The sequence below is a fragment of the Telopea speciosissima genome, chromosome 4 (genome assembly GCF_018873765.1).
Source record: "Telopea speciosissima isolate NSW1024214 ecotype Mountain lineage chromosome 4, Tspe_v1, whole genome shotgun sequence".
NCBI lineage: Eukaryota > Viridiplantae > Streptophyta > Magnoliopsida > Proteales > Proteaceae > Telopea > Telopea speciosissima.
The window spans coordinates 24,810,210-24,823,395 of NC_057919.1; the positions used below are offsets into that span (position 1 = coordinate 24,810,210).

At 36.3% G+C, this 13,186-nt stretch overlaps 1 protein-coding gene across 7 annotated transcripts; it reads right to left on the reverse strand.

The window, feature by feature from the left end:
* Window positions 1-7,917: 7,917 nt before the first annotated feature.
* LOC122657569 (NAC domain-containing protein 75-like) lies at window positions 7,918-12,434 on the reverse strand. Of its 7 annotated transcripts, none has more exons than XM_043852312.1 (6): window positions 12,263-12,433; window positions 11,843-12,023; window positions 10,674-11,236; window positions 9,719-10,006; window positions 8,769-8,861; window positions 7,918-8,043 (listed from the first exon to the last, which is right to left on the reverse strand). In XM_043852312.1, the coding sequence occupies exons 1-6, from the start codon at window positions 12,383-12,385 to the stop codon at window positions 7,957-7,959; spliced, it is 1,335 nt and encodes a 444-aa protein (XP_043708247.1). In that variant the 5' UTR covers window positions 12,386-12,433; the 3' UTR covers window positions 7,918-7,956. The 7 variants fall into 7 exon arrangements, with proteins under 7 accessions (XP_043708247.1, XP_043708246.1, XP_043708245.1 ...); XM_043852311.1 differs by having other exon boundaries at window positions 8,769-8,867; XM_043852310.1 differs by having other exon boundaries at window positions 8,769-8,873.
* Window positions 12,435-13,186: the final 752 nt, after the last annotated feature.

Here is a 13,186-nt window from a genome sequence, read left to right on the forward strand (position 1 = left end):
AATCAAGGTCACCACGTACATGCTTAACTGATCTCAGTCTTTCCCTCTTCCTTCACCCTATTTTTGGTTGGGTTCTGTTTCCACCAATTTTTGGCCTGCTGATCGAATGCAAACCAAACGATGAGGGCGAGGCCCTCACACTTCTTCAGGCGATGGATGGATTCTACCTCTGCCTCAACTTTTTAACTCAAACAAGGTGAGGAAAAACAACAGGAATCACTCAAACTTAACTAAACAAGCAGAGCACTCTATTGAAAATCGATGTAAGGAACGATTGTAAGTACATCAAACAAAGAAAGAGTTCTACTAAACTACGCAAAATTATTCCTACTCCTAGATAAAATAAAAGCGAGTTTTGAATATTTGATTGAAGGTCTTCTTCCCTTTCTTCTCGCCTCTTATTTATAGCGTATAGACTCCCTACATCTCCCTTAATGTAGTTGGTTATGGCCCTTCACTTCATCATGTCCACTTCTCGAGGAACACTAATGCTGGTTGCAATTGCTAGGCCATCAATAACCGCTGCTGGGAGCCCCACTCACTATGAACGCTTTTTTGGTCTTGGGCCAGCTTCTTTATAGGATGAAAAGTCTCTTCTCGGGCTACTGGGCCCGTTAGATAAGATTTCGTTTGGAGAAGGAAACTATAAACTGCTTTGAATGCGTACTCGCTGTCTTAAAGGAGATATTTGCCCCCATACGGTTAAAGTGAATTCATCTTCAAAATTCAGCAAAGCACTGAAGAATTAACTTAGAATTCTAAAGAAATTCTGGTTGCAAGAGAGAGAGAGAGAGAGAGAGAGAGAGAGAGAGAGAACTACAAAAAAAATGTTGTATTGAATGGCTGAATTGCCTTGGTTTATATAGACCCATTGAAACCCATTCATTGGAAACCCATTCAATGGAAACCCTTTCACTGGAAGCCATTCATTGAAACCCATTCACGATAATAGTCATGACCGTTCAATCTCTCTTCTTTATGCCCCTTTCTTACAATCTATCTAATTGGGCCCACTTTGAGTGGCCCAAATGGTGTTGGGCCTATCTTCGAGGCCGAACGAATTTGAGGTGTAAACAGGTTCTCTCCCCCACCTTTCTGTTTTGGAGCCCAGAAAGTATGAAGAAATGGGAATCCATGCTTATATGCTTATGGCAAGACATTACAGTTCATGACATCTGTATACTCAAAGTTATTTTGTATAATATACCGAGATTGAGATACCCAGTATATATACTTGTTTGGAATGTACCTCCAAATCACAAGGAAGCAGTAATGGAGAAAATTCTTAATTGGTCAAGCAGTACATGTAGTAGTAGTAGTAGTAGTAGTATTATCCAGTATCCAGGGAAGAACGTACCAATTAAGCATCTACGTACGTACCTAACTTCTTGTCTGTTTCTGTGTCATTCTTCCAAGTCTAATTAAATATCCATGAAACCCTGATGCAGAGAATAACTTTTATAGGTTTTAATTGGAATTAAGGTCATGGCATGCATGACTCACATAGAAAAGCATATAATTAATTTGAAAAAGAAAAGACTTTGACAAAGAAAGTAAGACAAGATCAAGAAGGATGAGCAGCAACTAGCTAGCTAGCTAGCTAGCACTTGGGGTTGTTAGTTGTCGAATCCAACAGGGAAAAAAGGAGGGAAAGAGAGAGATGAGAACAAAAAAGAAAGGAATTGAAGGCTAAGAACCCATGTTGCTATATTCCCATTCCCACCATACAATATTACAAATATCCTTCTGCAACTTCTTTATGGCACCAAATCAAAAAGCCTCAGTAAACCCTTCACCACCTCTTACAAATTCAAAAAGAAAAAAACAATCCAATTTAAAAGGCGCATCAGAAATCTTCCATAAAGTGAAAGAAATGAATATCAACTTTTTAGGTTTATGAGAATCGCATAACACTTCTCTCTCTTTTGATCTCTCTCTCTTTTTTTTTTTTTTTAAATTATTGCATGTTGAAAAAGACCCTTACCCTCCCCAGTTCACCCCCCTCACATTCTATTCCATTCCATATTTCCTTTTAACAAATCCTCCTCAATATCCCCCTTTTGAGTTTCTTCATTTAAATATAATTTTTGGGAGAAGATTTTTTGGTATGACTAGTGACTTACATATAACCTAGCCATGGTCTGTGAGTACGGATCCGGTCCCACGTGGCATGGGTGGAAAAGATTTCATAGATGGGCTCACTTTGCACAGATGGCATCCACCATGTGGGACCCACTCAAGGTGGATGCTATCTGTGCAGCTCACTCCCATTCTCATATGTTTCCTTACGAGAATGGGATCCCAACTCTAGATCTCATGCCCTCCATGGGGTGTGGGATCCACCTTTGACATATAGGACCCACAATCTATGGAGGGGTGAGATCTGTCCCCACATGTGGGGACGAGATCCAAACTCATGTTCTGATGCCTTTTTTATCAAGTGACTAACTTGGTTGGACTAAAATTTTGTGGATTCTTAGACCCTAAGGAAGTCTCGGGAACCTATCTAGCAGTGACCTAGACCCTCAAACTAACAAACCCAATTTAGCAAAGTAAAGTAGGCCAAAACAAGCTCCATAGTCAAGCTCTGTCTCTTTCCTTCCCCTTTTTAGCTTTTAGGTTAGTAAGCTCCTTGCTCTTTCTTCGGAAGCTAATCTACCCCAATACAACCACCTATCTGCTTACTCGATCACTTGTTAATTTTCAGCCCAAACGGAGTTGACCATGTAACTGAAAATTTGAAGAATTTGATATGGGTGCAAGGGACTACTGAGGGGGTATTGTGAACATATATACACGAGAGAGTAAGACACTAAGTGGGAATAAATGATTGAATTTAGGTCTAAAATTTGACATGTGATCTATCCATATCATATCCTAGATATCCAACGATCAGATTCACCATTTGATGATCGATCCTTCCATCTAGTAAAATTAAGTGTCTCTACTAAGGACCCCTTACCTAGTATATATATATCTATGCCTGACTTTAAAAGGAAACTTTTGCCAAACTTTATTCTAACATATTTTTGACATATTAAAAAAGAAATGAATATATTCAATCAAAATATCCAAAGCATCTAATACCCCATGCAGTTCCGGATTCTCCAACACATACACTGTGAAATGACCAGAGACTCCATCTGATCATCTCTTGTTGTCAAATTACTTGAGAATTAATAAAGCTGGATCGATCTGCATGGCTTGTCTTTCTTTGTCTATTTCTTGATAGCTAGGGTGGTATAGTAGTAAGTTACATGCTCTACTAAGGTTGTGACTTGCAACAAACAGACAAAGACCGCTGATCACCCTATTAGTCCTTATGAGCACCTACCCAAGAGGGTCGGTTGCCAACAGCCAGCAATGAATCTTTAATTACACCAATTGGAATTAATTACCCTCTTCAACAATAATGAACCCAGCATTAATTCTAATACCACTCTCTCTCTCTCTCTCTCTCTCTCTCTCTATAGAATAGAATTAAGTTCCAATTAATGAAGTGTACGGGAGAAGTTGGTCATTTCCAATCTTAAAAGATTTTTTCATGTTCTCAGCTGCTTCTTTTGTTACCTTTAATTATTCCCTTTAAGAAACTACAATGAAGTTTGCCTCTCTCTCTCTCTCTCACCCATGTTGATCTTCCTTTTATTTCATGCATGCAGGTCCCATAATAGAAAAGTTGTCTCTTTCTCTCTCTCTCTCTCTCTAATATCTTAGGAATGAAATGGGATTAATCACTTTAATTTACTGCTAAAAGAGTTGCTGGTATCTAGAATGGAATAAAGCAACAAAGAGCCTCTCTTTCCGTGATAACAGACAACATGAGTGACTTAAACTGTGAATACGTACTGTGGTTACTGCTACTATTATTGTATTAATTATAAACAGAAAAGTAAGAGAGAGATATGAAGAGAGGAACTGAACTCTTTAATTTATTCACTGTTATTGAATGTAAGAACCAATTCCACTATCTAGCTAGCTAGCTGAACTAGGAAAGTATATATGTACTGAAGAAGAGGTTTTACTTTAATTACTTTCCTCAGTTTAACTTGCATCTCCATTTTTAAATTGATGGGTGCTGATCTCGATCTCTGCAATGCCGTATCCGAAAGATAGAAAAGGTAAAAAGAAAAAGAGACAAGAAAAATGTAAACATAGAATTTTCAATTTGGATCCCTCTACTACTGAGCTGTCCGATAGGATCGTGCTGTCCAGACACGGTGTTACGCACAATGTCCATCTTATTCCTGTCCAAATGTCCTGCCCGAGTGGGATCCAGATCCTCTATTGCAGAGCTGCCTGAGAGGACCGTGCTTTTCAGACACAGTGTTGCGCGCAATGATCGCCTTACCCCCACTCAGGTAAGGCATTTGGGTAGGGGTAAGGCGGACATTGCACAGAACACCGTGTCTGGGTAGCACGTTCCTATTGGACAGCTCGGCAGTAGAGGATCCAAATTGGCCCAAGTGGGGGTAAGGCGGTCATTGCGCACAACACCGTGTCTAGGCAGCACGGTCCTGCCAGGCATACATGCAGCTCGATAGTAGAGGAGATGAGAGGGTAATAATTTTCAATATCTTTCCCCTTGGGATTACCACCCATTTATAGGAAAACATTTGGATTTGTTATTTAAGATAACCCTCAATCATCTCTACCCAATCCTTGATTTTGGGTTTGATTCCAAAATCTCCTCCCTTTGATCTTGGTCAATAATCTTTTGCTATAAATGGCTGAATGAGGCCAGCTGGTCACACCCTTACAAATTACACTTAAAGCAGCAATGAATAATTGATATAAATATCTTCTAAATATCAATGTGACTATTAGGGAAAGGGTTGATAGAAAACCTACCTACAATGTTACCAAATCACTGTCCTTACATTAGGGCAAGAAAGTTATATCCACAGCTCAATTAGAAAGTCTTTCTATGTGGTCCACCTAATTATGCCTTGTGGAAGTTCACACCATTGGATAGAAACTAGAAATGTTTAATTTGTTTCAAGTATTTTTTAAAAGAGAAATTTTATTTATTTATTTAGATTTTCAAAGTTTTACTTTGCCATATGGCTAATTCCATTTGTGTAGAAATTTGATATGTGAGCAAAGGCCTTCGTGAACAACTTTTTTTATACAACTTTGATCCCTTTCAACTTGACATTGTTAGAAAAACAACGACCATAATTATGATTTTGCAGAAGAAAAAAGAAGAACAAGCGTAAGACAAGATTTGTGTGGTTCACACTCAAAAAGTAAGGCTACATCCACGGCCGAGCGATAGAACAATTCTACTATTTCTATGAAGAAAAATACAAACCCTCAATCTCACATCTCTCAAAGAGATAACAACATCATATAAGAAAACCCTAATCCAGAAAATATAGAACTGTCTCTAGAGACCCACCGTTCTAGTTCAACCTGAATCAACATATGTCAAAATACATATTAAATCGAAAATCTTGACGTTGACGTATGCACTTTTTGACCATTCTGACGCGTTTCTAAGACGAAACGCTCCCTAAAAGAATCGCCACAATATTTTCTAGATTAAGATAAAGCTTCACCAATAACAGACATGTGGTAAATATTAAGGCTTTATAGAAAGACTTTGCTAGGTAGGCAATCCAGGAAACTATTGCTCTTATATTAATGGAAGCTACTCTTCAGATTAGTGCTCACTAGGGGTCCATATGGTTACAAGTTAAATCAGAAAAAGTGGTTGTATTTTTCAACCGTTTTTTTCTTCCAAATTGCACACTTGATGGGAAATATTGAAAGTGAAAGAAAGGAACGAAAAGTCTGTTGAAAGATGTGCTAGTCAAGGGAAGGGGGGAGCGAGGGCTTAGTTTTCTTCCAAAATTTAAAGAAGAATGCAATTTATATTTTGCCTTGGGAAAATTTTAAGTCTATAAATGTTCTCTTCAATATATATATTTTTTTAAATCATCAATAATGGGAAAAACTATGCATTTGTTTTAGGGTGATTTTTCTCTGGCTAGGAGTGCAGGCTATGACCAGATATGTGGGGCGGTCATTTTGACCATTTAGGGAGGTGGGGCGGTCATTTTGTCCACCCCCCATATGTCTGGGCGCATCTTGCGCCCCTGGCACAAAGAACATTTGGCTTTTTATTAAGTTCCTCCTCATATGGTTTTCTTCACTTGACTTCATTACACCTCTTACCAAACAGATCGACCTTGGGGAGAACTATTACTCAGTCAATGACTAGAATATTTCTGCTTATGCATCTTCATGTTTTTTTTTTAGTGTCTAAATGACACCTCTAGAGGTGTATTTAGAACTGGATACTTTATTGTCATGTATCTTATTCTCAAAAATTCTTTAAGTTAAGGATATAAAATATATTTCAAAAATAATTTCAAAATGACATCAATATTTCATTATCAAAAGACGTGATTGTCACACATTTTTTCTAAGTATACATGTGAAATAACAATATTTACCCTCATTAGAAAAAAAATTATTTGTCATATAGACTAAAAAGACAAAAAGTAAAGTTGCAAATTATTTGACCCCAAGAGGGGTGTCAATAAGAAAATCTCTTTACTAAGATATGTATTGACTCTATGGATCTTATTTCAATAAATTTGTTATTTAACTAGAAAAAAAAAGGGAAAAAATTATGTTCATCATGATCATGATTCGTAATCTCAGGATCAGATTGGTATCGGCCAGGCCGATCTTGAATATTGACTGATTTGAATTCCAATCCACTGGTACGACCCAAAGGTAAAAAAGTAATAAAATCCAATTTTAATTAAAAAAGCAAGGGCAATTCCGTATGATTCAAACAAATTTAGGGTGATCAGGATCGGTATTGGATCAGTATCAACTGGCACCGATCTTGGTCCAAATTGATTAATCTTACACTATTCTCGTGGTATAGTATCATTCCTATCATTTTATTTATTTTCTTATATATCAAAAGAAAGATATATTTAAAATTTTTCTTTAAACTCATCAATAGTGGAAGAAAATTTTTTTTTCCTTCTATTTTCTAATTCATTCTCGCATGCTTTCTTCATTTGACTTCATTAGACTTCCTTTTTTTTTTTTCTTATCTAACAATAGAAAGATTTAAATTTTTTTTTGGTTTTGGAAAATTTTTTGGTTTATTTGCAATAATTTTTAAGGCATTTATACAATATTTAAAAAAAAAAAAAAAAAATCTTATCCAATAATCTTGAAAAAAGCTCATTGCTAAGAATCTGCATCATTTATCTAAGCCAAAGAACCACCAATCAAAATGTACAAAATAGTGGCAAAAGCTACTGTCCCAAGTTCACCATATTATATTCCTACTTTTGAAAGATTAACAAGCACAACACAGCAAAACCAACAAAGATTTAAAAAAAAAAAAAAAGAATTACAAAACAGATTTCACTTACTGAAACAGGAAATAAAATCAAACCAATTCATATTCTAATTCCCTTAGAAACTTCATCATCACCTTCCATTGTCTGTATAATTTGACAAGTGAAAATAAAAAACAACTATAACAACATACTTCTGCACAGACCCTTCTGTTTGTTGAGTTTGGTAACAAGAGAAGAATAATTATATAATAAAAAGATTAAAAAAATAAATAATAAGAATAATATATACTGTTAAAGATCTTCTTGTAATCATGATGGTGATGATTTTAATGCATGACTTTGTTTTTGCTTTGGAGGGCTTTGGTTCTCCTCCAATTCCATTGTCAGCAAGAACACCCTTATTCTTTCTTGCCTTTTTCTTTCTCTTGAGGACTATGGAGCTTCCCTTTTTCTTCATTTCTTTACTTCTTTCCAAGATAGATTATTGTACAGTTAGTATATAGATCACACCAAGGAAAGAAAGAAAGAAGAGAGCAAAAAAACCCTTCAAGTGTTGTTTGGCTTCTTCTGTAAAAGAGATGAAGATGATCTCTACATGATTTTTTTTTCTTTTATTTTTGGTCTACCCATGATGATCCGGGTTGTCAGGGTCAGGCCAGAAGGAGTACTTTAGCCATTCTGTCTCTTGAGGGTTTGTGATGGATGACTCCTGCAAGTACAAATGAATAAAGATTAGGGTTAATTAAGGATTTAACTCATATGATTAGTACATAATTAACCAACTACTGTAAAGCTGTAATTATTGTCTCTTTCTTTTCTTTTCTTAGTCCTAGTCTAAGTAGGTAAGGGTTTTATTTTCAAGTCAAGTTATCTTCTACTTCCCTTTTCCTTTTTAATGAGAACAAAAAGTCCACAGTCCACACTTGACAGAAGATTTTCCTCTCTTTTGAATTTGATTTTCTCAACTCAAAAATATTTGGGTGTTTGGGTTTTCAAATTTTTTTTTTCTCTTGGGTTTTTAATGGGGAAAAGCTTCTCCCCTCCATTCTCTTTTTCTTTTGGATTCAAAATTTTAGCTAGTTGGTTTCAGTTTTGATCTTTGATGAGTTGCTAAGTCTAACAGAAGAACAAACCCATACTGGGCATGCTAAAAGCTACAGCTTTCAACTTTTGGTTCTTTGAGAATAAAAGTAAAGGAAGGTTCTGTTTCTATTTTGCTTTTCTGCATTCTTGTTTTTAATTGATATTGCACTTCAAACCACCAGATTTTCCATGGAAGAAGAAGATGAAGAAAAAGTAAAGCTATTCCAAGTACTCTTTTTGAATAAAAATATTAAAAGAAGTTGATTTGTATTTTCTTAAAGTTGATAAAGACAGGTGAGCTGACACACAAGGTTCATGGATTTCAGGGGCAAAAAAGTGGAGCGAGCTTACTTCTTTTATGTCAGTTGATGAAGTGCAACCCATCAACATTTCCTCCAAACCAGAAGGAGACCTTCCCCCTAGTTTTTGATGTTGCTGCTGGTGCTGGTGCTGGTGCTGGTGCTGGTGCTGGTGCTGTTGCTGTTAATTAAAATCATTCATTCATTAGAAAGAAGAATTCTAACTAAAACTTCATAATTTTTGACACCATACAATGTACCCAGTACTCATTATTCATTACTAGTAAGGGTGTCAAACAGGATGGTTCTGGGTAATTGAGTCGGTTCTTTATTGGTTCTAGTTCCAAAACGGCCAATCGTAGAACCATCCCGTTTACTTAACAGTCTCAAAATTAGGATCCGGTCTTGTTTAATTATGGGATGGTCTGGTTCCGATTCCTTAACAGTTCTAAGCACTCAGTCTCAATAGTTAAATATGTACAAAATTCTTATGTATACATAGGGATTTCCCACGCATAAAAAATCAAGTACCAATTCTTAAGCATACACTTACTCAACCAAACCCAAAATTTACACTTACAAATCACTAATACTAAATTAAATTCAAATATGTTATAATTAATAAGTATTAACTATCCCTAATTAAATAATTTAGGCATGTTAAACGGGTCCTAGCAGTTTTGGTTCTAGCCGACCGATTCCTTATTGAGATTTCGATTTTGGATCTGTTGGGAAACCGTCTAAGAACTGTCCCGTCCCATTTAGCAAGCGGTCCCAAAACCAACTCCCAGAACCATCCCATTGAGTAATGAGACAGGTCAGTTCCTTGTTTTATTGGGACGGTTCTCCATTCCGACCCCAACTTGACACCCTTAATTACTGGACTCTCTCCTGACTACAACTCGGTATGGGTCAACTTGGCCTAGTCGATTCGACTCAGCTTTCCAAAAGAACATTTTCCTTACATATATGTATATATAGAAAGGATTTGAACTGAATTACCTGAAACTTTTCATTTTGGAGAATTATTCTTGAAACATGATAAGGGTCTTCTTCAAGAACAATGGAGGTGTGATGTAGAGGAGGAGAGATGAGTGTAGAGATTGGATGTGTAGGCCTGCTGACATGGAAAGCTGTCGTTGCCATCTGGTGATGATGATGTGGATGATGATGATGATGTGGCTCATGGGCCATGTGATGTGTTCTTTGATGCTCAGGTTCTTCATGCTCATCACATGTGCCAGATGTGGATGCTTCTCTTGCTTTTAAAGCTTCTCCTCCTATCCTCACCTGTGTAACAAACAAACAATAATACCAGTTTTAATCAGTTGCTAGCAAGTCTATTTCTTTCTCCTCCTTCCCTTACCTTATTTTTCTTTCTCCCTTTAACTCTCTTAATTATAATTTTAATTGGTTTCAATGTCTCTCTTTTATTTGGTGACTTAAATGGGTTAAAACCAAATTTTGTTTAGGTTAGATGATAATGATAATGGAGCTATTCTGATAGAGCTATTTCCTCTACTCTCTCTCTCTCTCTAGTTTTACTATTTTTATTTTTTTGGATTCCAAAATAAATTCTTCTAATATAAATTTTAATTTTTTCTCTTTTTTTTTTTGCTTACATATTTTATAGTGTTTAATTAGCTAACTTAGATCATACCCTATTCTATATTATTCTTGTTACTATTTTTTGTTTTTCTTTGGGGGTGAAGAAGGATATTTTTTGTGCTGTGTTTGGTATGCATTCTTGGATGATAAAAATAGTTGTTTTTATAGTCCGAGAATGCGAGATCCACCTAAAATGCATTCCAAGAATGCATACCAAACACTGTCTTGAATTGATCTAATACTGTAAGAATATATCAGAAAAATATGGTTAAAAGATGCAATATAGATGTATTATAGTAGTGAGAATAGATTGAACTAATAGTAATAACAATAATGAATTAATTTGTACCTCATCAAAGCTTTTTCTAAAGGGAACAAAGCTAAAATGATCAGATTTCATTTGTTGAATATCCATAGCAGTGTAGCTTGAAATTGCAGTCCCAACACCACAAATTTGATCATCTCTTTGAGTACTAACTTCTTTAGAAGAACAGCTTCCACTGCCACTATCTCTTTTATTAGGCTCGCCGCCGCTAGCTTCGCCGCCGGTCGTTGGACTCCGATCCGACCAATTACATTGTCTAGGTTGTGTTTGATAGAATATCTTTGATACAACAAGCTCTCCTTCTTTCTCTTCTTCAAGCTGACCCAAGTGATATTGGTGCATAACCCAATTAGTTTTCTCTGGTTTCCTATGTTTTCCAAAATTGGTATAGAGAACTAAAATCTTCTTACACCCCTTCTGCTTCCCATTCACCATCACTGGCCTCGTCTTTCCAGTCTTGTGCCACCGAGTCTCACCACCTTGTAGATCACACTCAGTTTGTATTTTCCTTCTCTTTCTTGTTCCAGTGGTGTAAGCCTTGGAAGGTCTGTGGAAGAAATGTCTGCTTAATCCATCTTTTGTTACTCCTGAAACTCAAAATCAAAGTTAGGTTAACTTAGGTGTAACAACTATTGGAGGAGATAAGACTAGAATAACAAACCCACAAATTTAAATTTTGGTCTTCATGAGCTTCATTTTAGAAGAAATTAAGAGAGAAACACCATAAATCAATAACCTACTAGCTAACAGTTTTGTTTTTTGTTTTGTATAATAAATATCCTGCATTAATATATCCAATTGATTATATATGTTTTTGTTCTTATATGATAATATCAGAGAGAGACTACCACCAAGATCTACACCGACAGCCGCTCCGTTCGGGCTCGCACTTCAGGTTTTACAACGATCGTTGCGCCCTCCTACTCATAGGGGCCTGGCAGTTGTCCCGACGGTTAGGTATGGGTTACGTGCTTCAGCGCCATCCATTTTCAGGACTAGTTGATTTGGCAGGTGAGTTGTAACACACTCCTTAGTGGATTTCGTCTTCCCTGACCACTGTCTTGCTGTCTTAATCGACCAACACCCTTGATGGGTTTTAGGTTAGCACGCAATCTGGCACCGTAACCCGGCTTCTGAGAAGAGAGAGAGAGAGAGAGATAGAGAGAGAGAATCATGGAAGGCTTGTAAATTACCTGGAAGTTTTTCTGGATGGGTATAGCAGATTCCATCTTCACCATCAATGGTGGGGATGAACTCATTAATCAAAGGGTGTGATCTAGAGTCTTTATCTTCAATAACCTTAGCTTCAAGGTGCTCTATCAGTTCTTGATCAGTTGGATCAAATTTCACTCCTGCTGGAAGACCTAACCAGTCCTGCAAATCAAATTTAAATAAATATAAGGATCTAATAATAAATAAGAGTAACAAAAATTTTCTTCATTTGCACTCATATTATTCTTGAAGGAAAAAAAGCTTGTATATCATCAAAGAGACAAAAAATTAAGAGAATTTTTTTTTCTTGTCATGTTTGATTCTTTTAAAGCAATCTTTCAGTTGAAGCTAATAAGAATATAATTTCATTCATGATCGAATTCGCGAATTCTGTTACGTACCGGTTTTCCTTCAAAATTGTGTCCACAACCAGGACACTGCCTTGATCCACACATCTGATGTTCTTCAAGCTTTGCATCAATTAAATCAGAACTACTGATGGAACCCATCTGACCTTTATTCATGGCTCCTCCTTTGTTGTCTCTCCTGCTTCTCCTCCTCCTCCTCCTTTCCAACTAAATTCCTTTTCTTTCTGACAGTACTGCACTCATGTCCTCCTCATTCAACTCTCTACAATCTGAATTTCGAGAATTAAGACGAATCAACCAAGAAAACGAAGAGAACAAAAACAATAATTTTGTTGGGTAGGTTAGAAACTTTGAATCCAAATCAGAAAACTAAAAAAAAAAACCCAAATGAAGGAAACTGATGTATATATATATATATATTTTTTCCGTGATCTTGAAATTAAGATGAATCAATCAAGAACAAACTACAACATATAAGAAAGAAAAGAAAATGAAATTCTTGAAACATGAGGTGAGGAGAAGAAGATGAAGAAGAAGAGACAAAAAAAAAAGAAGAAAATATTAATAAGAGGAGAAACCTAATCTAAGGAAGCAAATAAGAGAGAAAGAAGATGAGAAGAGAAGGAGAGAAGAAGCAAATAAGAGAGAAAAAAGAAGTAACTGTCACTGTGGGGATTGAGCTATAAACGGCTTTAACCATGAAAAACACCAGAATTTCTTCTACTTTAACTGAAGCCAATGAGATAAAGGAAAAGGTGTCTCCTCAACATATCACCTTTAAGTCTGCTAATTTAAGTAGCTCATCTAGGCGGTTAAGAAAGAGAAAGAGAGAGAGAGAGAGAGAGAGAGGAAAGAAGGAGCGAAACCAAAAAAAAAAAAAAACCTATTCTGTTTTGTAAAGGTCTATAGCTGCCACACACACCTTTGTCTTAGCTTGACTGGTAAAGCAAAAGGGAA